The sequence below is a fragment of the Battus philenor genome, unplaced genomic scaffold (genome assembly GCF_028537555.1).
Source record: "Battus philenor isolate CCGP_79_NKW_IND1 unplaced genomic scaffold, ilBatPhil1.0.hap1 SCAF_8, whole genome shotgun sequence".
In the NCBI taxonomy this organism is placed as follows: Eukaryota; Metazoa; Arthropoda; class Insecta; order Lepidoptera; family Papilionidae; genus Battus; species Battus philenor.
In genome coordinates this window covers 2,390,780-2,418,692 of record NW_027181748.1, presented here as the reverse complement: position 1 = coordinate 2,418,692, position 27,913 = coordinate 2,390,780, and the positions used below count along the sequence as shown (strand labels likewise).

Here is a 27,913-nt window from a genome sequence, read left to right as displayed (position 1 = left end):
AAATAAAGCGCAGCTATTTTAAGCTACACGTACTTGTGGTGACAGATGGATAAAAAAGATCGCCGAACCACAATTTCGCGTACTTACTCGACCGTCTGCCAGTTCAGTTACAGTGGTTAAATAGACATAAGCAGATTATAAAACCTCTCTACTTTTTAGGACTCGCATGTAATAAAACCACGAATTAATGAAACAAGTATTATAATTAAATAAAATCTAACGGCACTTTTTACAGCATTGCACTTAACATTCAATCTATTTCAAATATCTTATACATTAATATACAAAGTAAAAATGATTGAAACTATGAAATATATGGACCGATAATCCATACATAATAACATTTTTAAACATACAATATATTTAACTTAAATTTAATAACTTAATTGAAAGTGTACCGCGATTTAAAGAGCGATACAAAATCAACTTTATCACGACACTAACGTCTACAAAAAAATGTTGATAAATCATATTCAAAGAAACTTAATATTATTTTGTTTCCGTAGTTATTCCTGTAATTGCATTCCTTTCGAGATACGAATCCAGCCATTTCTCCATAATTGGCACGTTATGGGAGGTCCATCTAGATTCCTCTTTGATGTTCCTGATGGACTTTTCGATTATGTGTTCTGCCGGACCGAACTCGCCTTGATGTGCTTTATACAGACCAGTGACTAATTCCAAACCTGATTTAGTCGTAAAATATGTAGTCGCTGTAGATATTAAATGCGACCAGAGATTTGTTCTGTTGTAATATCTGGAAAAGCAACGATACTCGAAATTATACAGATTAATAAGTTATAGATGTAAAAGGTTTAGAGGGATAAATGTATAGCTTATTTAATGTCAATTATTGTATCGTAAACACTATTCAAAACTTACTGATAATATAACAAGAAGAAACGTTTTCAAAATTCACATTACTACATATTAAAACTTTCCCAGTAGACAGTGCTACCAGAAGTTAAAGGTCATCAAGTTTGAGTGTTCCTTGCGATAAATATTGCACATCGACCTTTGCAGAGACAATCGGCTAAATTCGGCTTCGTAGAGCATTATCTCTGTCCCACACTATGCGTCGTTTTGTCAGTGCGTCGTGCGCGCTGAAGCCAATTGTCTCTTTCCAATGATCGCTCACATTTATCGCCGGGTACTGTAAAACTTTTACACCTATAAACAATGACCCGCTACTGTTTTGGTTTTCCATGTAAATAAATAAATGAAAATAAAAAAAAATAACTGAACTTTACGAGAATTTAGTTTGAAAGCAAAAATTTAAGTAAATCATAATAAAAAGACTATCCTTACTTTTCTTTTATGACGTCCCAATTGTCTTCAATAAAGTGAAACAGAGTCGTATAAGCTTGAGGCGAATGAGAGAACATGTTATTTATCATAAAAAGGTCCATCTCGGTGAAGTTTCCGTTTTCTTCTATCAGTGTTATGTTCAGCAACCTCGTAATCTTTGACTTGTCTCTCAAGCAGCCAGACAATGTCTTCAACAGGTAAGTCCTCTCGCTCTGTTTTCTTGTGGGAGGGAAATTAATCACTCTTTGTAGACCAAACTCCCATTCCTCCTGTGTCCCCCATTGGAATACTGGACAGAAATACATATCGGAAACCCTGTGAAGAAAAATTTATTTAGAAATGCAATTAGGCCATCAACGAATTATCGAAATAACATAAACGTATTAAAAAAAAACTTAATGATAAGAACTGGAGTCTAAGACACAGTTCTAGTCTACCTAATCCAATCAAACTATAGTATGTAGCGACCTGACTCGAAAAATGATGCACGTCGTACCTTAACACGTTCACTGCGGGCCCAATTTTGAAGAACTTTCAGCTGGTGCGGCTGAGGTCGAATCAGCCTCAAGCTGAACTTCCTAGTAGTGCGGTTGAGGCCTTTTCTGCCTCATATTCATCAATATTTTTTTACAATATTGAGTCAATGCTTCGCAGACATAAAGAAAGCTATATTTGTGTTTGTCATACTTCATACGGTTGAGTGTAAACAGCCGCCGCACTAGAGAGAAAACACGAGTTTTACGCGCCGCACCAGTGCAAAGTCTACCATGAGGCTGAATCGACCTCAAGCCGCAGTGAACGTGTTAACCGAGGTTTATGCTAAGCAACCTCTGCACCCTGCCTCTTGAACTCTTAGAGTCTGCTAACATTACTTAGGCAGCTATGTAAGCCAGATAAAGAGAAAAACCTAGTTAAGATTTCAGTGCTAACTTTTTCAATACGTCTGTTAGCTAGTGAGGTTTGTTGTTAATAGAAATACGCTCTGATTGCAGGTATAATCGACAGTTATAGTTGTATTGCTTTGTAATACTCGTACCTACAAGCTGACTTTGTTTTTTTTTATGAAGTCCATTTTATTCACCTGTTTACGGGTCTGGGATGGAAGTTTCTGGAATCGAGACCACTGATCGGCAAGTGTAGCGTAGCACTTAGGTGAAATAAATACATTTAAAAAACTTTTAAGTTAAACGGTTTTTTGATACCCATATTGTGGTGGTTGTGGAAAAATATGTACCTAGTCCGCCATATTGGAATGGCGTCCAACTTTAATTTTAAATTTTGACATAATCACCGTGTTTTACTAGTGTAGCCCTTTCATTTGATACCCATATGGAAGGGGTTAAGGAAAATATGTAATCCGCCATTTTGTATCGGCGGCCATCTTAGATTTATAATGTTATTGATTTTATTATATTGTATTGTCATCTAAATTAAACATGTGTACCAAATTTCAGATCAATCTGACAACGGGAAGGTGCTTAAATTTCAATTTCTAATTTTGACCCAAATAAACAAATTCCGTACGGGTCGAACTAAATAAAACCGTTTAAAAACAACCTTATTTAGATCTTCGGAAGACACTGGGTACTTGTCGCTTCCTACCATTCTTTTTGGAAATCTACAAGGATAGCGTAAGTACTGCTGTAAACGTTTCTAGTAGAGATACCATCTTAGTAACTTACGGATTGCCTTCATCTGGATTATTTGCTAGCATCCATTTGCTATATTGTTCTTGTACTTCAGTTATACAAGGCTTGTAACCGGCCTGACAGAGGAACGTTTTAAACAGACTCAACATGTTCTTCTTCCTTTGATCCAACTCCTCAGCATTTTCTGATAGTTTTTCGTACAAAGGACTCAGAAGACTTATGATGTATGCCTAAAACATTCCGTCATAATATAAGTAGGAGTGAAAAGGACATAATAAGATAAAGTAAGACAGAGTAATACAATAAAATAACACAAAATTAAATAAACCCGGTTAAAGAAAAGGGTATAGAACATAAAAACAGAAAGCAGATAACAAAAATCCTATTATTAATATAGTAAAGGATAAATAAAGTTTTATAGGTTATAGATGTAAAAGTTTAAAAATTCATTAAATGAAAATAGAACTAACACTCAAATAATTATTTAGACATAAATAGCAGTAGAAACTTGTAATTTTTTTTTCATAAGAACTTTCTACAACAAATATAAAGCTTATAAAAAAATTAATAAAGTCGGTACAGTCGTTCACGAGTTATGATGTGATAAAGAGAAATAGGAATTTATTAATTTATGAGAGATACAATAAATGTAAAATTATTTTTGTAGCTAATTTGTTACATTGCTGTTTCCACTTAAGTGACTATACTCCTAGTCCTTGGTTTAATAAAATACTTTATTTTTATTTTGATTATTATTACATCGGAGAATTTGCAGATAAATCTAAATAAATAATTAAAAAATACATAAAGATTGATTGAAATAGTCTTAATATAAAATTATTATGTTTCATTCAAACAAATGGAAACAGTTACTCACATCAAACTTATCCCGTATATCCCATATGTGTCTATCGAGATGATTGATCATCGTGAACACGGGATCCCAGACCACATCAGTTTCTTCGTATTGAAGGAACAGCGTCATGTTGAAAGCTGTAGCGAAAGAAAGTTCCCCGGCGAAAGCGAGATTCCACGCATCATGGAGTACCTTCGCACGGGTTAATTCCGGGATCAACGTTCGATTTTCAGTTTTAAGAAATTCTGATATGAGATTCCAGTTGTCTTCGTCGTAATTAACTGGATAAGGAGCTGTAACATACATAAATAAAAATTTAAATAATTTATTTATCAATTAATTAAATCAATATTTTTTTAAATAACATGTGGTTCAGAATCTTGTTTTTTTTAATGGATGTTACGAAATGAAAGAATAGATTGGGTTTATATATTGGTACGTTTCTTTTTACTTGTGTGACGCCTGAAAGTAAGTAAAAGTTAAAAAAATATGTAATGTATATATTACATAATCATTTTTATTAATGTCTATATACTAATTTACCGTGCGGTGCCGGTTTTATACGTTTCGAACAACTGGCGCCATCTATCGAAGCAAGCCGAAACTAAAAAGTTCCGGCACATATGTGTTTCGATATATAATTATTTATTTTGTGTTTCGTAAATAAATAATGTATAGTTATGATTTTTGTTATAATATGTAAGCGGTAGGACGCGGAGGACACGATTTATTACGTGTTTTATTTTTAATTATTATTAAAACAAGTAATATTAATTATCATTAACAATAAATTTTGATAGTTATGAAAAAAATACATTTAAATTATGAAATTTGTATTTGAAAACATTTGTCCCTAGAAATGTGAAGGAGGACACGATTAGAAAGACGCACAAGGCGTATATGAGACCAGATAGCTTTAAATTTGTGTTTTTGCCCTGTCCTGCCGATCAGATACCTAAAGTGGTGATGAGCAATTGCGTACATACTATTTATGACCTGGGCTTTTAGACCTTGGCTTTCAAATCTTGGCACATAGATCTTGGCTGTTTAGCCTTTATGTGGTATGGTATTGTCTTGTTCGTCCATATGGTGTTTTTATGTTTCTTTTTCTACTTATGATGATCTTTTATATTACTTGAAAATTAATAATAAAGTTTCCACATGATAACAAAAACATAATGCGTCTATGTAGATATATATATGACTTTTTTCGTATCGTGTAAAATAAAGTGGAACTTACCAATTTCTTCAGGGTTGACTATGATAAAGTCCTCCTTGGAAGGCAAATTAGTAATTTCAATAGACTGTGTGCTCATCCAGGCGACCGGTGTAGTCGAGTTGAACGACATACAGTCACCACTGACGACAACTAAAGGAATCCACCACAACATCCTCTCAGCGCCGGGGACATCGTGAGGGCGTTCACGTAAATATAGTTTCTATAAAAAAAAAATATTTATTAATAAACGAAATTTTTCTATTGCATCATAAATATTAATACAGGGTGATTAGTTTTATAGTCATCTAAGTGAACAAGCTTGACGAGATGATTCCATACACATTTTCATTATAGATATAGAACAAGACTAGACTAGAATTGAAAGCTCTGCTTTAAAACGAGAACTATATTAAAGCCGTGGAAACTTCATTAATGTACGTAAAAATTCAATAATAAATTAACCGGCGGGTGTTATAAGATATCTTACATACAGGATGATTTTTTATAGATGTAAAAAGGTGATTGTAAAGATCAGCTGCTGTTAAAGAATGTATGGCACAACGTAACCAAACTTAAATGATTTAAAAAATAATATAATGATGATACTACAGAAAGAAAATGCATTTTCAGAATCAGATTTTTAGAAAATTTTATTGCTTACTGTGTCTATAAAGAAGAAATAAATCAATGTAACATATTTAAAACTGATCACTTGATTCTGGGTGATAAGAAATAGGCATTAAATAATTAAAACTTTTTGCTCACGTATAAACATTCAACACTTTGAAGCTGTTACGAATACGTAATTCGTTTTGATTTAATTAAAATGCATTACCTTAATGATCAAAGTTATCTAATAGGATGGGGTAAATGTATGAAAAGAACTCTTTATTTTTGAAAAGATATTAGACTGAACTAAACACTAGCTGGCAATATTTATGATAACATAAAATAACAGTGGTTGCTACTCGCGTCGCCTCGATCATCGTCAACTTTTCAGCCTTAACACGTCCACAGCTGGACAAAAGGTCTCCATTTTCTAAATAATCGCTGAGAAACGGTCTGTATACAACGTCTTTAGACGAACTTAACTGGTTAGCATCTGATCCACGCTGTACTTGCCGATCTGTGGTCTTCACTACAGAACCTTAAAGACCTGGAGGTCATCTGTATGATGCACTATTTCACCCACAAACATTTCAACATGCCCATCCGCTAGGTTATGCTACGACAGAGTTTTGGTCGGGAGTTTAGGGTGGGGGCCCTAAACTCCCACTAGCTTCGGCGACTCTGAGGCGGACGATGGTTCGACGTGGTCTCGAACCATCGTGATAGTACTTCGTAGTTTCGGGGGTAGCGTATCCACGCATACCCCGGGACGGGCTATCGAAAAATAGCAAGGCGCGAGGGAAGACCGCGTGGCGATCCCTGACCGGGAGATACCGCGGTCCCCCGTTTAGCGCAGAGGGCGACCACCGGGGGGGGTTTTTGTGGGTAGGAATCCCACATACCCCTGTCCTCCCCCCAGAGGTAGGGCATCTTGAATACCAGAAAATTTACCCCACCGAAAAAAAAAAAAAAAACGACAGAGTTTTGGTAATTATACTTCCTTTCCTCCGCTACCTAGAATCGAATCACTTACAGATAACTTGACGGAAGCTCTACATAGTACCTAGGCACATTGACCGAGGAAATCAAGCCACTTAAGTTGCTACGTTTGTTGATATATTAAGTATTGAAAATGTTTCTCTACCTGTGACACAGTTGCAGTATACTCTTCGTAATTTCTCTTCACTGTCACCAACGGAAGCCTATCTTTCTCAATCCAGCTATTTGCGATCTTTTGAACGTTTATATTTTGGTTTTCTTCCACCATCGCCGCTGACTTGTTAAGTGCTTCCCAGACGTGATTACCCTCAAACGTTGAATATGCCCTTGAAAAGTTACAATTACAATTAAATTTACTGAAACTAAAATGATTATAAATCCAAAGAGTTTATAGAATATCACACTTATTTAAAAATATTAAACAATAAAGGAGTTTATGAATAAGTTGCTCTACTACTGTACGTTTTTATCCGCGAGTATCTCGTACAGATGTCTTTATACTCAACGTCTAAATCAATTTCATATTTCCTTCCTCAAATACCGTCGCTCAGTACATGATCTACTATTTTTGCACTAAATTTTGAATGACCAAATCTCTCGTTGGAACCTTTTAGAGTTTATTGGGCTGCAGGTTCCAAGCGGTTACATTCTCCAATCTCACGAAATTGCAGTTCTTATAACAGAATATTTTTACAAATGCCTAACATCGATATCTTTTGTGACTCTTATGGAGTCTTTAGAAATAATCTTAATTACTCACTGAATCCAAAACAGCTTTTAACTTTAATTTAGTTTAAGCATACTGCTTTGTAGAGGATTGCGCGTCGGAGGAAACATTTTCAAATTAAGAGCTCTCTTGGTGTCTAAAGTCAAAAGCCAGATGTTTCCTCTTACGTGCGATCGCTTTACTCTGCCATTTTTTTATTTGATGTGGTCTGGTCTGTTTTAAAATGTTGTACACAGAATTTTTTTAACGTTGTGTCAAATATAAACTAACACATAACATAACCATTATTTATAAGGTAACTTTTGATGTACTTTTAACTTCTATTTACTGATGGTGTACCTGTATAAGATATTGTAAAATAGACTACAAAAAAAACTATCTGAGTTTACAGTGTTTTTTTTTAATCATTTTACGTTTTGAACAGTCGATGACTTCAATTCGGATAAAGGACGCCACATAAGCCCAAATGGTCACTGTAAATGATCCTATTTGGATGGTGAAATAAATAAACGGAAAATCAACATCATCATATATTCCTTTGTCCCCAAGACAGGGCAGAGGGCGTCCACAATACGTCGCCATCCCAAGCGGTCTTGAGCCTCGCGCTTTACTTCGCTCCACGTCACTCCAACTTCCTTCACTTCTGCAGTGATCGTCCGCCGCCAGGTTTGCTTTGGGCGGCCACGTCTTCCCTTTCCTAGCGGATTTCATTCTAGAGCTTGCCTCGGTAAGTGATCAGGGTCCCTTCGGAGCGTGTGGCCTATCCAGTTCCACTTGCAGCGTTTGATCTGCTGGTCGATCGGAATCTCACCGCAGCGTTTCCAGAGATCTACTTTGGAGATTTTCTTAGGCCAATATATATCAAGAATACATCGAAGACTTGTAAACGAATAATAGTAATTTAAAATCACCGTCATTTTTAATTTAGTTCGAAAATTAAATAACGTAAATAGATAGATTTTTTTGAAATTAAAGATTACCTTTATATTCAAAACAAAACAGATATGACAGAAACGAAACATAAATCATTACAAATCTACCGAAATACGAAAGAATCCGTAAAAGGGTAAAAGTTGTAACAACTAACAAATAATCCGATTGCCGCAAACTAAAACTACCTAAAGAAGTATAAAGTTCTATCTTTGTAGAGTTTGAGAGGATTGAAGAGAAAACTAACTTATGGAAGTTTAGTAGAAATAAATTTGTTTGAATGTGAATGAAACTTGAGTTTAATTTATCATAAAAGCAATTATGTGATTTAATCTTAACTGTGATTACAATTGTAACTTAAATATGTGACTGCATATTACATTTGTAAGCGGATTGGATCCCCGAAAACCATACTTGTGTAAGTTAAACTATTCTCGTTTTGAATACTAATCAAACTTTTGCTAAATACTCGATGTTATAGAATTATGATTGTTTTATAACATTAAGAAATTTATATTATGTTGACTGTCACGATTTCGTTACTATCCAGCTTAAAAGGCATAGAGCTACGTCTTCGATAATTCTGGAAACTAAATGTCCTGTCCTGTCCTGTCCTGTCCTTTCCTGTCCTGTCCTGTCCTATCCTGTCCTGTCCTGTTCTATCCTGTCCTGTCCTGCCCTGTCAGAACAGTCGCGATAGTTAGCTCTCCCGTTCTCGGCTTGCATTGCTCGGCTTGTAGTTAAAGACCGTCACAAAATAATCCATTATGGTATCAAATAAACTATTGTTACATATTTTTTTTTATTTTAAAAACTCTTTTATATAAAATAGAGAGGGATATTTTATATCAACTCCTATTTTCACCCTCACTCTCTCTTTTTTCAAAATTTCTCTCTTTATTCCCTCTTTCATCCGTTACAATTTTAATCAATCAGCATACATTTACTCAACCATTCTTACGTTATATTCCTTACATAACCATGTCCGATGACTCTATCAAAAATTATAATTCACTAATATTGGTTGTAGTCCCGAATTCGCAAGGCAAAGATGGAAGTGCGAAGTGGAGCTGCCGGTAAAGATAGATGTCATTATTGCCTCCACAATGCAAAATAAAGAATGCTGTCACAAATATTTAAAATGTTGTTATAAAATAATAGAGAAAGTAATAGACATAAATAAAACTAAATAAAAATTTACGAAAAAATGTTAAATATATGGTTGGGTAAAAAAAGATTTATAAAATAAGAGACATGGATATAAATTAAAATAGTGAACTAAACTGTAATACTAAAATAAATGCAGCGAAAGAAAAATAGCGAAGTGTAGAAATGTGAGTATACAAGAGAATGTAAAGAATGAAAGAATATAGTAAAAGAACTTGTGAAGTATGATAGAAGAGAACGCCTATAAAATACGTACTGAAAATTATTTGAAACAAAAGTCCCCTTCATAGATATAAGATATGGAAACGATAAAAAACTATGATTATGAAGGATAGCGATTTGTCATATATGCGTTTCTCTTACTAACCGTTGTCTGAAGAAGATTCTCAGACCCTTTTTGAACGTTTCCTCTCCCAAGGTGTAGTTGAACATTCTCAACAGCAACTCTATCTTTGTGCTCAGCGTCTCCTGTTTCATCCCCGTGATCCTGGAGTGAGGATATCGCTTGCTATATTCGTAGTAAAGCGAATACAGAACTGTCATCGGCCATTTTCCTTCCATCTCACTACCGTCGTTAATCTGCAAACGGAATGTTTACAAAAAAAATTGGTATTTACTGCTTTGTGAAGTTTAAATATTTTCCCATAGATCGCTTTCAAAATTGCAGTGGTAGCTCAGCTGTACGAACTGAGACATCTGATCGTAGGTCGCGGGTTCAATCCCCGAGATTCAAATTTAAATAATTCTCACTTTATGCATTAATTGTATAGAATTTCCACTGTTCACAGACAAGTTTTCAAATGATTGGCAGCGTCCCCTGTGTACCGCAATACCACACTGCGATCACCAACACGCCTGCCAAGCGTGGTGATTATATCCCTCCATCTTTTGGGGAGGCATATATATGTATATATGTTATATACGTATGTATGTATGTTAAAGTATGTATGTATGTTAAAGTATGTATGTATATGTATGTTTATATATGTCTATATTCGTTTGTTAGTAAATATGTATTTTTTGTACACGTAAACTACCCATTATTAGTACTTTTACCTTTTCCATACTATGGTTGTCTGTAAGAGATTGCCTTGTGTGATAAGACCGCCCATTGTACTTTTTTGTATATTATTGTAAAACTTATTAAATGTATCTTAACGTGTACAATAAAGAATATTAAATAAATATCTTCCAGTGGGCGTCTATGGGGTTACAAGCACAAAATGTGAATTATTTAAGACTGGATCCGTAAGTCTCAGTCCTCTACCGGGCTGCCACTACAACCTTAATAATGGTCTTTGAGAAAAAAAAGTAAACTTCATATCTTTTATCGAGTCTGGGAAATATGGTAAAGATACTAATTTATAAAAGCGGTCTATGGTAGAAAACTTTGTAAACCTCTGATCTACATAGCCTTGTTTGATTTTATTCACAAACGTGCTGCTTGGTTTTCAAAGGCAGATTAATATATTATATTTGTAAGAACACATAGTTATTCTATAAAAACTTTATGATTTTTTTTATCTGCAAACGTTTCATTTTAATCAAAATAATTTCCTATAATTCCGTCTGTTTTAAAAGAACCATTTCAATTGAATATTCTGCGTTCATTTATGTTCACCAATTATCCTAATCATTAGATTAGATTCCTTAATTGAATAAGTCAATTAAAAAAAATCTTTGTAGAATTTTTCGTATCGTTTTATACCGCTTCGATAACAGGAAAACTAACATTAATGTTATACGAGAGTATTTATTTACATAGAACATATTTACAAACGCTCTTATAGCATAGATATAGGCTATATCTCTCACAAAAACCTATATGGAATTTTGTTAAAGAAAATGAAGTGATCTAACATATGTAGTCTCATGTTGATATGAGATCATTCCATATGCATTTCATTGTGGATATAAAACAAGGCTAAACTAGGATTGAAAACTCTGCTTCAAGACAAATACCATAATAATGCTGTGTGAACTTCAGTATTGTCGAAAAAATTCCATAACTAAAACAAATGAAGGTTATAATAAGATATCTTACACGGGTAATTGGTTGTATGTGTTAAATATTTAATGGAATCAGGCGTTACCTCGCGAAAGTCCATCCTAAGTAAGAAAAGGACCAATATTTTGCCACTTCCGCACATGCAGTGGTAGTCGTGCAATAAAGTGCACCACCCGCCAGCCCGCTGATAAATGCGTATGCGGCAAACAATGCGAATCACACAACCGCCACTGCCAAATTACTCAACACGTGTTTCACCCCTCCACGGAGCATCTTCAGGAGTTATGTTACACTGATTAGTGCCAAATACAGAGTGAACAAATCAAAGTGAACTCTGTGGCGGTGCACTTTATTGCACGACTACCACTGCATGTGCGGAAGTGGCTAAATATTGGTCCTTTTCTTAAGTATGTGTTAAAGTTTTCAAAAGTTGAATATATAGAACTTATTCCCTGCTGATATTGTTGCTGTTATCCCGAGAGCTTTTAAAGCTTCACGGAACGGAAAAGTTCGTGAACTTAAAAATAAAAAAGCTGTTCGGGCGCGTACCAGTTGCATGAAAACGTTCGGATGTAGAAAAGCGCTCTACTCGAGTAGAGCTGTGTATTGTTTGTGTTGATGTTGTGTGTATGAGGCTTGGGACAGCAGCATGGACCACAAGCGAGTTGATGAGGAATCCGGATCCAACCTCAATTCGCCCAAGCTGTTCGCGGTTAGGGAGCGAGCGGTCTCTCTTTAAAAACGGGTGTTATGATATTTGCTGTCAATTATGGTACGATACACCGTACACCATATTCAAAAATCAATGGTTTCAAATATAATAAATAACAGAATTGTACCTTATTAGGAAAAATCTTTTTTAAAATTCGGATTACTACATATTAAAACTAATGATTATTTACTATCTATTCCTACAAACTTTGTACTGCCAGAAGCTACTAGCCTTTCGTGCTTAAATTGAAAAAATAACTTAATGTTATTCCAGATAGATCTCTTAATACAGAGTGATTATAAATAAGTATAAAAGCTTCAATTATTTGCTGACAAATGTGCTTTACATACATCCCTTTAAAGGTTTTATACCTATTGCAAATCATCCTGTATAATTTCGTAACGACAAAAGTTTATATTTACAGGTATACTAACTTTAATTTCGAGTTATAACTTGAAGTGATTTACAATTTTTCGAATGCGAAATTTTGAGTCGAAGTCGTAGTACAATTTTAAGCATCTAAAAAATCTCAAAATTAATGTGTAATTAATTTTAGTCTAGAACAAAAACATAGAGAGGAATCTGATTTTTCTCGAAACCAAAAATGTAAAAAAAATATTAGGCGGACCGGAAGTAATATCGCTTTCTTAAGTTAAATTCACACGACTACATTTTTAACATGTTTTTATTTCTAATCACTCTATTCACCTTCGTTATCAACAACCTTTTGCTATCTAGTATATAAATTTTCAATGCCGGAACGGTAAAAATCAATCGTTTTTTTTTGTAAAATATTTCGACAGAAGATATTACTTGGCAGTCCCTCTAGTACATGGCATTTTCCAATCCGCTTTTTGCACCGTAAATATCTCTGTATGTATAATATAAACAACTCTGTTTTTGGCACTAATCGGTGTAACATAACTCCTGAAGATGCCCCGTGGAGGGGTGAAACACGTGTTGAGTGATTTGGCGGTGGCGGTTGTGTGATTCGCATTGTTTGCCGCATACGAATTTATCAGCGGGCTGGCGGGCGGTGCATTTTATTGCATGATTACCACTGCGTGTGCGGAAGTGGCTAAATATTAGTCCTTTTCTTGATCTATCATTTAAAACTCTTACACCTATACGCACACAACATATATTTTAAAATACTGAATCTCTCTATTTATAGAAGAATGTTAAATAACAAAAAAAAAAGCAAACAACAAACTTGTCTACGGACATTTATTTATTGCATCACACACGATGCGTCAATGAAAACAAAGCGTGGCACGCTCCCGTATTGAAAGAGTGAGAATAAAAAAAAAAGTAAGTGATTGATCACGTATTGCAGCGGCCGCGGTATTCCCTTAACAAGATTGCTAACACAGATGACGCTTAGAAAAAATACAATACGTTATCGGTTTTTCAAAATTTATTACCTATCCTTGCTATATTGGTTAATATATTCAAGTGAAAATACTTTTATTAGTACGTTAATTTCGTAACAAAATTTGAGACAAGCTATTGAATATTATCACAAAAATTACCGGCCATTTTTTTTCTCCGTCTAATACTGAGATAAGACATGGATTGACACCTTTTTGATACGAGTACAACATTCTTCCTTTCCAATATATTTTTTTTAATTTATAAATTTAAACTGTATGCCATTAGAAAAATTGTTCACAGTAAAAGGTCGGGTGACTTGTAGCTAGATGTAAAGAGATCCGTATCAAATAGCGGCAATCCATTTCTAAGCTGTCTGCGCCCAGTAAAGACAAAACATTGCGATAATAAATTAGAATTAATAAATAAACTAATGATGATAATCAAAAAGAATATGACATGTTAATTTTGTATTGTTTCTATCAACGAAAGCTCCAAAATAGCCTTCGTATATTTATGTTCAAATGTCTTTATTAAGGATGACGCTAGGTGAAGAACGCTTTTAGACTCGATCGGAACCCAATGGAAAATGATCTAAATCATGATGACAATAATCGTGTTCCGCTATATAATTTAACATAGGTTTAAACAATTGCAATTTAAACCATAATATAGATATAATATAAATATATAAAGAAACATAATATAAATATATAAACCATAGTCTTTGATCCCTGTTTAGTAATGTTCTTATTCTTATTTGTTTTTTCATTGTTTGACTATAAATCATTATATTTTCTCAGTGAGATAGTTATAAGGTAACAACTGTAACTAATTTTATATTTCTAAGCTTCTAGGTTTGTACTTTCTGACTGCCTTTTGTTACTGTCTATCTCCAATGAAGTAAATAAATATTAATAGGTTTAATTTTCTGGAGGTAGCGCAATGTTATTTTGGATTAAATGTTGCTTTAGTAATAGACTCTAGTCATTCTGTTAGCTACAAATCGGAATCCTTGCAGTCTTTGAGCGCATCCCTGATCCAAACCCTCGTTATATATCACGTTAAAGACTATGCCAATCCATATCCATCTCTAAGACTAATGAAAATACCATCCCTACTTTTCTTTATGTTATTCTAATATCATAGTTACTAATCTAATCATATTATATCTTTTTACAGGCTTTATAAAATTAGTTACTCTCTTGCCCCTGTGTATCATTTTACAATACACTTCCATTATCGTCGTCATCATTTTTGCCCATACATGCCCATTGCAAGACCTTCCTCAAAGATATCTATGAGAGGATATACCATAATCGCCACGGTTGGTAGTCGGGTTGGCGATCGCATTTTGTTATTATAGTACCAAGAAGAAGCAAGAAGAAGCAGCGGCAATCATATAAAATTAATGCAAAAACTGAATTAAATAAAATTGTATCCCATTAATTGAACCCGCGACAAACGATCGCAGTCTCATTCCTCTGCCGTTGAGTCATCACTGCTATATACATACTCTCATAATATCACTAAAGTATCTTGTAATAAATTTATTTATTTAATATTCTTTAGTGTACACGTTAAGATACATTTAATGAGTTCTACAATAATATACAAAAAGTACAATGGGCAGTCTTATCACAGCAATCTCTTACATACAACCATAGTATGGAAAAGGTAAAAGTACTAATAATGGGTAGTTTACGTGTACAAAAATATACACATATTTACAAACAAACGAACATTAACATACATAGACATACATACATATGTATATAATATTTATACTTTTAATTTAAAAAATTTATAAACAATTTCTAAAAATCCTACTATAGTATGAAGTGATAATAGAATTTGAGAATGAATTTCTTTTACTACTTTATTAAATATGTTATAAAAATGATCACAAAAACACATCTGTGTTTATTGTGGGCTCTACTTAATGCAGAACGCGTTTGGAACCCTCGTAACTTTGATTTGAAGAATTCCTTTATGGGCGAGTTCAATCTTATTCTAGTTTCTATGAAATTGCGCTCATCTCGCATTCTTCTAATGACATACACAAGTGATCATTTTAAATGAATAAATAAAAATATCAGAGCATATTTTTAATCTCAATTTAAATAATTTGAAAATCGAAAACAATAAAATATATTGAAAGTAAAAAATACCTTATAAGCTGCTTCTACTGCAAGGAATGCGACCAGGGCTTTATTCAGATGAGCCTCTGACCACCATGCAGGCGTGACCATGCCTCCCAACCACTGGTGCAGCAGCTCTTGAGTCAACTGCATGTATCTACCCGCTCCCAAGTCACTCTCCCTGTTTATTTATGTACTTATTAGCACTTCATTGTACATCTAATGTAGTCTGGTAGATTCCAATCGAGCTTGTTCGTGTGATGGAATATGAAGAATGAAAGAGGAGAAAGAAAATTACACAAAAAAAAATTTAAATTTTTTTTTTAACTTTATTTGGAGGAACGAAATAAAAAACAGATCTTTTTGTCCAGTCGACGTGTCCAAAAGTGGACGTTTTACGGCTGAAATGATGATGAACGTACATCTAAGGTTCCCCAGGAACCCGAAACGAAAAAAAGCACAAAAAACAAAGAAACACTCCTCTTTTAGCTTGAATTTGGAATCTAATAGGGGAGTGTTATCGGATACGTAAAAAGTACTTTTATAGAGGGTGATTAGTTATAAGTGTAAAAGCTAAAAAAGGACCAATATTTAGTCACTTCCGCACATGTAGTGGTAGTCGTGCAACAAAGTGCACCGCCCAATTATTGCCCGATTAGTGTCAAACACAGAGTCTCTGTGTTGGGCACTAATCGGTGTAACATTACTCCTGAAGATGCCCCGTGGAGGGGTGAAACACGTGTTGAGTGGTTTAACGGTGGTAGTTGTGTAATTCGCATTGTTTGCCGCATGCGCATTTATCAGCGGGCTGGCGGGCGGTGCACTTTGTTGCACGACTACGACTGCACGTGCGGTAGTGGCTAAATATATTCGTCCTTTTCTTATGTAGTAATTACAAAACTAGTCTATCGCTATATTATCATTACGTTATTTATTTCTGAAACCATTGGTTTTTGGATAAGGTGTACTTTTTTTTCTGAAGCTTTAACACTGATAACCAATCACCTATATAATATGTATAAAAACGACGATAGACTGTCCTGTTTTCTAATTGGAATCTCAAAGCGAAGTGTCAAACTGTCATATTATATTTTATTAATTTTCTCAGGTTTCCATACAATTTTCTAAACGTATTTTTAAAAAAGAACCCTCTGAAAAGTATGTGGACTTATAAAAATAGGATGAATTAAATCGGTAAAGTAGATCTCCAGTTATAGCATGAGGAAGTTATATTGCAAATTAAATAAGGAGACATCGTCATTTCAGCTCATAGATGCCGACTGCATAACAAACGCCTCCTCCAAAGATATCTATGGGGGATCTACCATAATCGCCACGTCTGGCAGGCAGGCTGACGATCGCAGTGTGGTATTTTGGTAGGAGACGCTACTATCCAGCATTTGGAAACTTATTTGAAAGCTGTGGTAATCCTGTATAATTAATACACTAAGTGTGAATTATATAAGATTGTATCGTGTCAATCCATAGCACATTGGCTGTCAATTAATGTATGATACACCCTATGGAAAAATCAATTGTGTCAGAAATTCCAGTAGCATTAGTACCCGCGAGGTATCAAGTCCCATTCCTCTATCGTTAGGCTACCACAGTTCTGAGAGAAGACATCATTCTTCTGAAATTCTTATATAGACCTTAATGGCTTGGAATAAAAGAAAATAAAGATAATATTATATAATCAACTTACTTAAACACAATAAGGCCCCAGTTATCCGCTGGCTTCACACCCTGGTAATTCGGTAAAGCTACAATATCTATTTTCCTTAAAGGCAATGGCGGCCATTGATATGTTTTGACCACCCCCATTATATCTTGCACTCTATCAGCTACTGTTTCTAGCACATCCCTATAATCTGAGCGACCCCACACACGTATTTCTGAAATATAAATCTTTATGAACATTGTAATTATCTCACTATAGTAACAGGCGCTTCTACTAAACAAATCGGATATAAATCATTAATTATTATGACTAATAGACGGTCGGAATTTCAATACGAGGTAGAATTATGAATAATCTATGTCGTAGGGACCTATCTCGTACAACTCAAGAAACTTTCGGCCCCAATGATTAGTTCACGTGTACAAAGTGACAAATATTTGTGAACCAAATATAAGATGAAATGAAACAAAATACTTACCCAACTTGTTCAAACTGCTATCGTTGTATCGTATTGAATTCACCAATGATAGATGACCAACCAGAAGACCCAATGTATACGTTGACATCGGCGGCGTTCGTTTAAAATAAACACGTACATCACCAGACTTTCTGCAATATATAAATAATTACCTTAACATACAACTTTAGAGAGCTTTTAACTAGCTTTAAAGTTTTTTTTATTTATTAAAGCACGGTGCAACCAAATGAAGTGATCATAAAAATCATTCTATACGTAAGACATCCACAGACTTAAGTTTCCCATTAAATTTTCAAAAGGATCGATTGTAAAGACTTGCATTTAGTATCTTCCTACGATAAGATTATCTATCAACCTTATGTAAAACCTACTCTACGCTTACCGATCTGTGGTTTGAACTCGAGAAACTTAAAGCCCCAGCAACCATCTTTTATATATATATATACAAGCTAATCCGGCAAACGTTGTTTTGCCATGTATGTTATTTATAGGAAACATTAAAAAACAAATAAAAAATAAGGGTTGATCGTAGAGGGATGAAAATTTAGGGTTGTATGTATTTTTGTATGCTGTGTCAAAAAAAATAAAAATAAAAATGTTTAAAAAAAACTAGGGGTGGACCCTTAACAAATATGGGGGATGAAAAATATATGTTGTCCGATTCTCCACCCTGGTTATGCACGCTAAGATTCACGAAAATCGGTCGAGCCGTTTCGGAGGAGTTCAATCACGCAACATCGTGACACGATAATTTTATGTATTAGATATGTACTCGTATATATACATTATTTATTGTCTGTGAAAAACTATAATAAGAACAAGGTTCACTAACGTAGCTCAAAGAATTACTCGTCTAAAATGGCAATGGTCGGAGCACATCACTCGTGTGAACGTTAATCGTTAAAGCCGAAAGGTTCTCGAGGGGCGCCCACAAGCCAGTAGACACAGCGTGGGAAGGCCCCCCACTAGTTGGACAACGACTTTAGTTAAGTTTGCAGGAAGTCGCTCGATGCTGCCGCGTAGAACCGGTCATCTTGATGATCTTTGGGTAAGATCTATGCCTTGCAATAATTATAAATATATTTTGTAATTAACTCCAAAATTTATTGCTTTTATGGCAAAAGTTTTACGAAAATTCTCCGTAAAAATTAAAGTAGTTTAAAAAGTGATGCCCTGTGGAGGGGTAAAACACGTGTTGAGTAATTTGGCGGTGGCGGTTGTGTGATTCGCATTGTTTGCCGCATACGCATTTATCAGCGGGCTGGCGGGGGGTGCATTTTATTGCACGACTACCACTGCATGTGCGGAAGTGGCTAAATATTGGTCCTTTTCTTACTTAAGATGGACTTCCGCGAGGTGACGCCTGATTCCATTAAATAAAAATGTGATTCCTTGGTATTATTTTGTGGCCAAACTTTTCATATTACAGTTGGATGTTGTACTTACAATTCCTCAGTCCTTTCCACGGGCATATTACCGAGTGCGATCATGTCGGCCTGTCGCACCACGCTGACCTCGAACGGGACCTTGTACTCCGGCTCGTCGAAACACGGAAACATCTTCCTCGCGTTCGTCGGCCGAAATTGCGTTGCAGCTACGATCCTTTCAAAGCAATGAAATACATGTTTACGTTAAGATGGTGTTACATACTAGAAGCTTCTATTGGTAATAGATAAAGTAAATTAAAAGTATATTTTTTTTATTTTCTTAACTTCCGAAATTATAATAAAAAAAAACACTACGCTGAGCTTAGCCTATCTCGTAGATTAATTTGCAATTGATCTACAACACTTTAAACTAGCGTGCAGCATTAGACAGTGTTCAAAGTTTGGAAGAAAAAAAGAAAGAAAATTTAAGTGACCCCATTTTTAATTTTATTTTCAAACTGGCCAGTTGTAAAACCTTTCAATTTGACATACCTTAGTTGTTAATTTCAATAAAAAAAAACTCACCTGTCAAGTTCGGTGTCCGTATTGTAAGTTGATATAAAAAATCCTTCACTACTACCGCGTTGCATGCGTCCTTTAAAACCGATCTTCATAATCCCTTTGTTACGGGCACCCACTTCTTGTTCAAACAGGATTCTTATCGTTGACTTTTTTGGGTCTCTCTCTAATCTTTTCAGGAGTACAGTATTTACACCAGGTCTGAAATAAAAATAGATATATATATATATATATATATATATATATATATATATATATATATATATATATATATATATATATATATATATGAAATTGTAGCTGTCATACATAAAGCTTCATAGAATCGCTCCCAACCGAATCCTAACAAAGATGGAAGATTGAACAATCGTCTTAAAATATAATATAATAAAATAGAATATTATAATAACATTTAGTGAAAAATTATTAATAGTATAAATAGTCCCTGTTTTATCATGGTAGGGGAGAACAAGAAGCCCCCTAAAATAAGGTCTATCAAAATGAGTCCCTAACGCGCCCAAATCTGAGAAGAAATGACAAAATCAGAGGGATTTTTTTCTCACTTAGTCACTTGCACTAAACTTTTTATGAATCCGTGTATAAATTCATTTCCAAGCCCTATTGTCACATAAAAAATATAGTTTTTTGACGATTTTTTATAATTGTTACAAAACAATCCAGAGATAATGTCCAGATATCGTGGCGAATTTTGGGGGAGGTATATATATATATATTTATATATATATATATATATATATATATATATATATATATAGAATTTATTATAAAAGACTCACGAGTCCACACATTCAATGAGAAGATCCGCCAGTGTGATCTCGACATCTGGAGAGCAGTGCAGAACGATGTCATCAGAGCTGGAATTCCACGTGACATTTATATGAACGCGACCTTCGTATTCTCCAGAAGTGAAATTTGGCTCCAGCTTCAGGACGTATCCGGTTGGCACGATTTTGTTGTCAATTCTATTTTCCGTAGCCAGACTGAAGGCATTGTTGAGATCGATACTCCTGGTCTTTATTATGTGAGGTGACACCTGTAATTACGTATTAGTTATTTTTGTTATTTCCCAATTAAGATTATTTAAAATTATCACTCGTGTACGTAAACAGAATGCTAGGAGAACCCAATTTTATATTTCCTCTCTCTCTTTTCCCAATTTCGAATTTCAAATGTTTAAAAATGTATGACTCATTATAGTTTATTTGATGCATACCTACATAGTCGAGAGAAATTTTAAACCTTATATAAACTTGATACAGCGTGTTTTTATATTTAATATAGCGTAGCGGTAGAATACTGCGACTTGCGATCGCAGATTACAGGGAAACAATCTTATATCATTGACACTTATTTTTTTTTCCAAATTTTGTATCTTTTCTAATGTAAAAAAATGGTAATGTCATGTTTAACTTTCATTCTGCGTATCAAAAATGTGTCATATTTTGTTTATTAATATTATTTAACATGAAAATATTTTAATTTGTATCAAAATTTAACTAAATGGCATCACAACAGCTTAACGGGTGCTGTAATTTCATGATATTCTATGTAACGTCATTGCTAACTTTTTTTACAAAAAGTGTAATTAACATGTTTTTATCTGTCATTCGATTTTTTATATAGTTATAAATAATGAATATTAAAAAATAAATAGCCATTTGCCATGTTTTAAAAAGTAAAATAATATAAATAATTTGCTTATATTTTTTATTATGTACTTGTGTATTATATTTAAATATATTGCTATTTTCATTTATTATGTACAATTTTTTTTAATCTCGTCACGTTAAAATTGTAATAAATTCAGTGTTTATTTTTGTATTTCGTATTTAGATCTATTATGCTAATCCTTAATAAATATAAAAAAGACTTGAATTGAGATGATTTGACCGGAAACATAAATATACGTTTATTGACAACACACCGGAACAACTAGTCAATCTAGCAACAATTTCAAATATAGAAAAGACCTTGACTAAATTAGACTTCCGCTTATATCTTTGATTTTATCTGTCACAATTTTTAAACAAGAGTTTTTTTTTTTGTATATTTTTTTCGTTTAATTATTAAATAAAGTATTTATTTTTAATCGTATTATTTTATTTCATCTTGTTAATATTATAGAAAGACACTGGATGCATTCACAACCAATCAACTGTTCCTCCGTGGACGTCCTGCGGCTGAAATGGTGATGACGAAAGTTTATAAATTACGAATAGTCAATCAATTTTATTTTACAATTTTTTTTCTGCTCAAAAATTAGTAGTTACGTTGAAAGCCTTGATTTGCTGCTGAAACTTGACACTTTCTGTGCCCCGTTTTAATAGTTGTCTGAATAACAAAGTGTCAATTTGCCTACACGAGGATCCAAAAGAACACTTGCCTATACGGCGTGTTGGTAAACTTAATACGCTTAAAGAAAAAAAAAGCAATTTCCTGCAGAGGTTTAAACAAAACACGATGATAAACGGTGATCGGCAATCAAGATTGTTTGTTCATACCTCGCAGGACGTTAGTGAGACATTTGTTTAAATAAGATAACACACCTCATCCTGTAGGGCGGGAATTGTCCAAATACAAAATGCTAAGGCGTATAACAGGCCCAACATCTTGTCTCCAAGATGTCTCTCACCGGCTCTGTGAAACAATGATGTCGTTAAAAATAAATAAATTTTAAATTATAGAAAAGTAGAATAATTTTAACTTTATATCATTTTTTATTAAATCACCATTATAAACATTACAATATAATACAGGGTGATTAGTTGTAGATGTAAAAGCTTTAAAAGAGGTGAATAAATAGTTCAATTGTCGGCAAAAAAGTTAAAATTTATCCTTTAGGAATTCGGTGGTCAAATAAAAATCAAAATAAATTTTAATATTTAATAATACCTATAATTATTATCAATAGAGATAACATTCTACGAAGCCGAAATAAGCCGATTGTCTCTTTTCAAAAGTCGATGTGCAATATTTATTGCCGGGTACTGCACCATCTCCTATAGTCATTTACCGTATACCCTTGTCACACAAAATTTCTGTGACATTTTTTTAAACCTAACAATAATTTACGAAACATTTACTAGCTCAATGAAACCGAGTCTTTCATATCATGAAATAATTTCTCGTTTTAATTATTACATTTTACAAGACAATGCGAATCTAATTGCTGAAGATGTGTTTGATTTAAAATGATGTTTTTTTTTATTATTTTTATTGAAAAATACTTTCAAAATACAAAGAGCGTATTGAATTATCGATAATCATTCAATTCTCTTTTTAAACGGTTTTATTTAGTTCAACCCGTACGGGATTTATTTGTTTTTTATTTGGGTCAAAATTAAAAATTGAAATTTAAGCACTTTCCCGTTGTCAAATTGATCTGAAATTTGCTACACACATTTAATTTAGATGACAATACAATATAATAAAATCAATAACATTATAAATCTAAGATGGCCGCCGATACAAAATGGCGGATTACATATTTTTCCTTAACCCCTCAATATGAGTATCCAATGAAAGGGCTACACTAGTAAAACACGATAATTATGTCCAAATTTAAAATTCTAGATGGACGCCTCGAATATGGCGGATCAGGTACATATTTTTCGACTACAATATGGGTATCAAATAAAACCGTATAACTTAAAAGTTTTTTTACCGATTTTTATTCTTTTCGTCTTATAGACGCCTACTACAAGACAGGCCTACCCAAAAGATTAGTCTTGCGCTACTCGCATTCAGTAACTTTCTGCGACCTCAACTATGTCGTCTGTCCATCTAGTGGGATACCTAACCATATCATTCATCGAACGTCATAGCTGCCGTCAAATAGCAGTGCTAAAGCATTATCGCATTCTCGTTTTAACGGCGCTATTATTAATAACTAATAAAACTAATATGTTATAGACTACTCTATTATCGCAAGTGTAAATAGCAGTGTGCAAACTTTTAAATGTGAAAAATTGTATAGTATCTCGTCATTGTGTTTAAAACATATAACTTTTATCATAATATCACATTGTGCGACTTTAAAAAAATGTAAATCGTTTGGTTTTTCAAAGTAATTACGAATAATATATTTGAGTTTCATCGTAAACGATTCTTTAGTCCAAGCGATATATTATATTTTAACTATATAATATAATGTGTTTTTGTCTGAAGTCTGTTTTAACTGTTATTATAATAAGTTAAGTCTGTTTTAACTGTTATTATAATAAGCTAATTTAGTTGGGATATTTTTTTTTTCATGTTTTGTTAAGCGACAAGGAAATATCGCATATAAAGAAAAAAAGCTAGTAAAATAATAAAAACACTATCATACTTTTTCTATACAAACTACAAAGTAATTCAAATTATTTATATATATCTATATACATATACATATATATATATAAATATCGTATCCTGGAAATCGAACCTGCGACCTAATATGTCTTAGGACTGTACCGCTAAGCACACTTTTATTATTTTTATTGATAGTAAATAATTTAATTATTAAAATTATTATATTTATAAATATATATAGATGTGGGAATATTTAAGTTTATATTTCATTATTTTGTAATAGATTAGTTAGATTTATTTTTATGAGAGTGGTATCCCTACGACTGTCAAAAAATGATATACATTAGAGGAGGCTGTATGCGCGATGTGATGAAGAACAGATGTCATATTATTTGTAAGAAGAAAATAAAGCATTTTCCGTTGTTAAAGATTGTGTTGTACGTCAAATTGAGCCTCATTCCCTCATACATCGTGTATAATATATCACAAACTGTAGAATATAGTATAAAATCGTTATAATGACAATATAAACACATTTTAAGCATTGTATTATGTCGTCCCCAGCCCAGAGGCCGAGAACTGATGCGATCGTAGATCACGAGTTCTATTTCCGGGATACAACCTTAATTAATTCTCACTTTATGCATTAATTATATAGGATTGCTACTGCTCACAATTGTGCGATCGTAGAACTAATCCAGACTTGATGCGTTTGACAAAACACGAGTTACTCGGAGATAAAATTACCTTTAACAAACAGTCTTTTATATTTTGTACAGTCCTACCAACCTAGGAAAAAAAAATACCTTACTTCATTTTTGATCGCAGTAGTATAAAGTCCGTATCAAAATTCACAAGAAAGTTTCTAGAATCCTGTGGAGCAGCGTCCTATGCGTACTATAATACCGCATTACAATCGCCAACTGTCTTACATAGCGTGGCGATTATGATATATCCTCCTATAGATATATTTGAGAGAGTGACCTGCCTTGCAGTGGTTGTTTATGAGCTGAAACGACTACGATTATTTTTATAGCGTATGAAATTGGAATATCATACTTGTTTATTACTAAAACATTAAGTATAAATAGAGTATTCATTTTGATAAATGTTATTTTTGGACTGTAATAAACATATAATTTTTTATAGCATTAAATGTCTTAAGACAAATATTTATAAATAATTTCTGGCAAGCTGTTCATATCATCACAGGTAACTTTTTTACTTTGGGTTACATGTATTTGTTTATTTTATTTCATTAGGAGCACCAAGAGCAAAACATAATAAACATTTTATTAAATTTATATTTACCTACTTATTCTATTTATTTCAAATAGGCACGCCAACAACCACAGATAATATAAGTTTAAATTAGTTTTATTTAACAAAGTACAAAATTAAATATGTTTACCTATTGCAGGCGTAAACATATGTGTCCATTACTATGCTAGCTTATATCCTAATCTTAATAATTAATTAAAGCAGAAAACATTATAAAATACCTATTTAAATAATAACAAAACAAGATACGAACAATCTAGTAAACATTAAATTAATTAGACACAAGTTAATATACTTTTGTGTCAGTGATAATAAAGGAATTAAAAACGAAATATCTATGAAAAGTGTTAAATAATTTTCTTTTAAAAGCATCTTCAGAGTCTTCAAAGATATACTTAACAATAGGCAATAAACAATACAAAAGACAAGCATATTTAAATTAGTGATATAATTTAAATATGTTTGTCTATTATAAACGTACACAGCCCTGGTTATAACTATTGTAGCTACAATCATTAACTCTAATAAAAAAAATTTAAAAATTCTATGAATTATAATAAAACAAGCTTGAAATAATCCACACTAAATTAGTTACATTCAAGATAAAATAGGATCATTGAGAATACCCACAATGATATTACACAGGGTTAATATATATATAATTATATATAAAACTCGAAGATAAAGTTAGTGTTTCATTAAATCTAACATTTTTATCGGTACAAAATTATACAACGAGACTTTTGACAGGCATAAAATCTTTAAAGGGATGAATTTAAAGCTTATTCGCCACCAAGAAGCTTTATGTCTATTTCTAATCAACATATATAAAGTGATTACTGTGAAATATGTTATATTAATGTAATTTTTTTAATTGGAATGCGAAAAGATTATTATTTCTGGCACTACAAAGTGTGCAGAGACAGATAATAAACTATGATTAATGTTATTATTTATTTATCCAAATTTGGAAGACGCTTTTGTCTTCTATATAATTATTTCGTTTTTTATTATTTCGCAGGCCAATATTTTTAAATATGGTATACCATACTGATAGCTAATAAATATTACATTCCTGCGATTAAAGCTTTTACATCTTCGTCGCGCTGAGATAAATAAGAAAACATAATTTTATGTATGTGTATAATGTATTAATATATTACGAAATTGTTTCGGTACAGAAAGCTTCCAGTGTCTCTGAGAATAGTAAACTCGAATATTTCTGCATTAAATTGAATAGGTGTTCCACATTCTGGCAAGTGCTTGTATTCAGATATTAGATTTTAAAAAATACATTCGATGTTCTCTTTAGAAATTATGCGATAGTTGCGGTGGGTTAAAATTAATAAAGATTCCTTTTCAGTAAAAATTGTTTTGTATTGTACAGTTATGCGTATAACACTTGAAATTGGGTGTGATTTACACAAATGGTGTACTCACTGTTCGAAGACAGCTCGGTGTGGTCGGCGGGCGAGTATTGAGAATGGCCAGATCAATTCAACCCAATTGGCACCAGGATATACCTCGTTTGCTCTCCCGACACGCCGTGATTGTCACAACGGTACGGTACAAGCTTATCGTATCCACAGTAATCTAATTTATATTCTAACAGCTTTGATTACTAACAACGCATCGACTAATATTGTAGTACACGATCAAATCTTCTACGGTTTGATATATAAAGAAGAATAGAAAAATATAAACAGAGAAGAAACTTCTCTCAATTCAGATTTAACCTAGTCTTGATTTGTTTAGACGAAATAAACCATTGATCGCATTTAACCCTTAATAACCTAGAGTTTCAATTTTGATACCAATCTTTTAAACTGAATGTTCACATTACTATTATTTTTTTTATAGGTTGGCTGTACGTATTTTACTGTTGTATAATATTCTTTCCAACGAAATAAAAAAAAATGTATTTATCCCTTTATCTAGAACCTCAAGCAAACACAGTAATATTTAAAAAAATCACTTTTATAAATCAGGCTACTAAGGGTTAAAAGTTCTTTTATTTATAAATACATGTTCACATTCAATCATACACTGACTTAAAAGATTGTATGTTTTCTTACCGGTCTTTCATTCAGTTAACCACTCTCAGCGTCATTCATTCATGTTTGACATCTGAGGTTTTCATTTATACATATATCAGCGTTCCAACGCGTTATAGGAGAAAGACCAGGTAGGGTGAGGCTGATGATCTGAGTAATCGTTAGTCTTCACCTTCATTTAACAGAATTCTCCCACTACCTAACAAAATTTAAGAACGACCACTCTAAAATTACGTCGTAAGTTCGTTCCAGAAAAAAACTGATCGTTCGTGAAAAACTGAAATTTTTCAGATTATTATAAAAAGCTCAAAATGAAAGATTTTATTATGCTTTTTTTTTAATTTATTCCCAGTAACAATACCAAGTAACAATGGTATGCAAATTACAATATGACGTTATTGTCTTAAATTAATAGAATAAAAATGAAAAACAATCGAAACTATCTATATTCCATTGTTATCATTTT

The 27,913-nt window shown here is 33.1% G+C and overlaps 1 protein-coding gene across 1 annotated transcript; it reads right to left on the bottom strand.

Moving 5' to 3' along the window:
* Positions 1-446: 446 nt before the first annotated feature.
* LOC137931618 (endoplasmic reticulum aminopeptidase 2) lies at positions 447-26,881 on the bottom strand. Its single transcript, XM_068775073.1, has 15 exons — positions 26,834-26,881; positions 22,369-22,459; positions 20,599-20,855; positions 19,808-20,002; positions 19,302-19,457; positions 17,856-17,986; positions 17,402-17,591; positions 15,727-15,877; positions 9,832-10,043; positions 6,786-6,966; positions 5,054-5,252; positions 3,835-4,106; positions 2,991-3,187; positions 1,309-1,623; positions 447-757 (listed from the first exon to the last, which is right to left on the bottom strand). The coding sequence occupies exons 2-15, from the start codon at positions 22,429-22,431 to the stop codon at positions 490-492; spliced, it is 2,787 nt and encodes a 928-aa protein (XP_068631174.1). The 5' UTR covers positions 22,432-22,459; positions 26,834-26,881; the 3' UTR covers positions 447-489.
* Between the last annotated feature and the right edge of the window lie 1,032 nt (positions 26,882-27,913).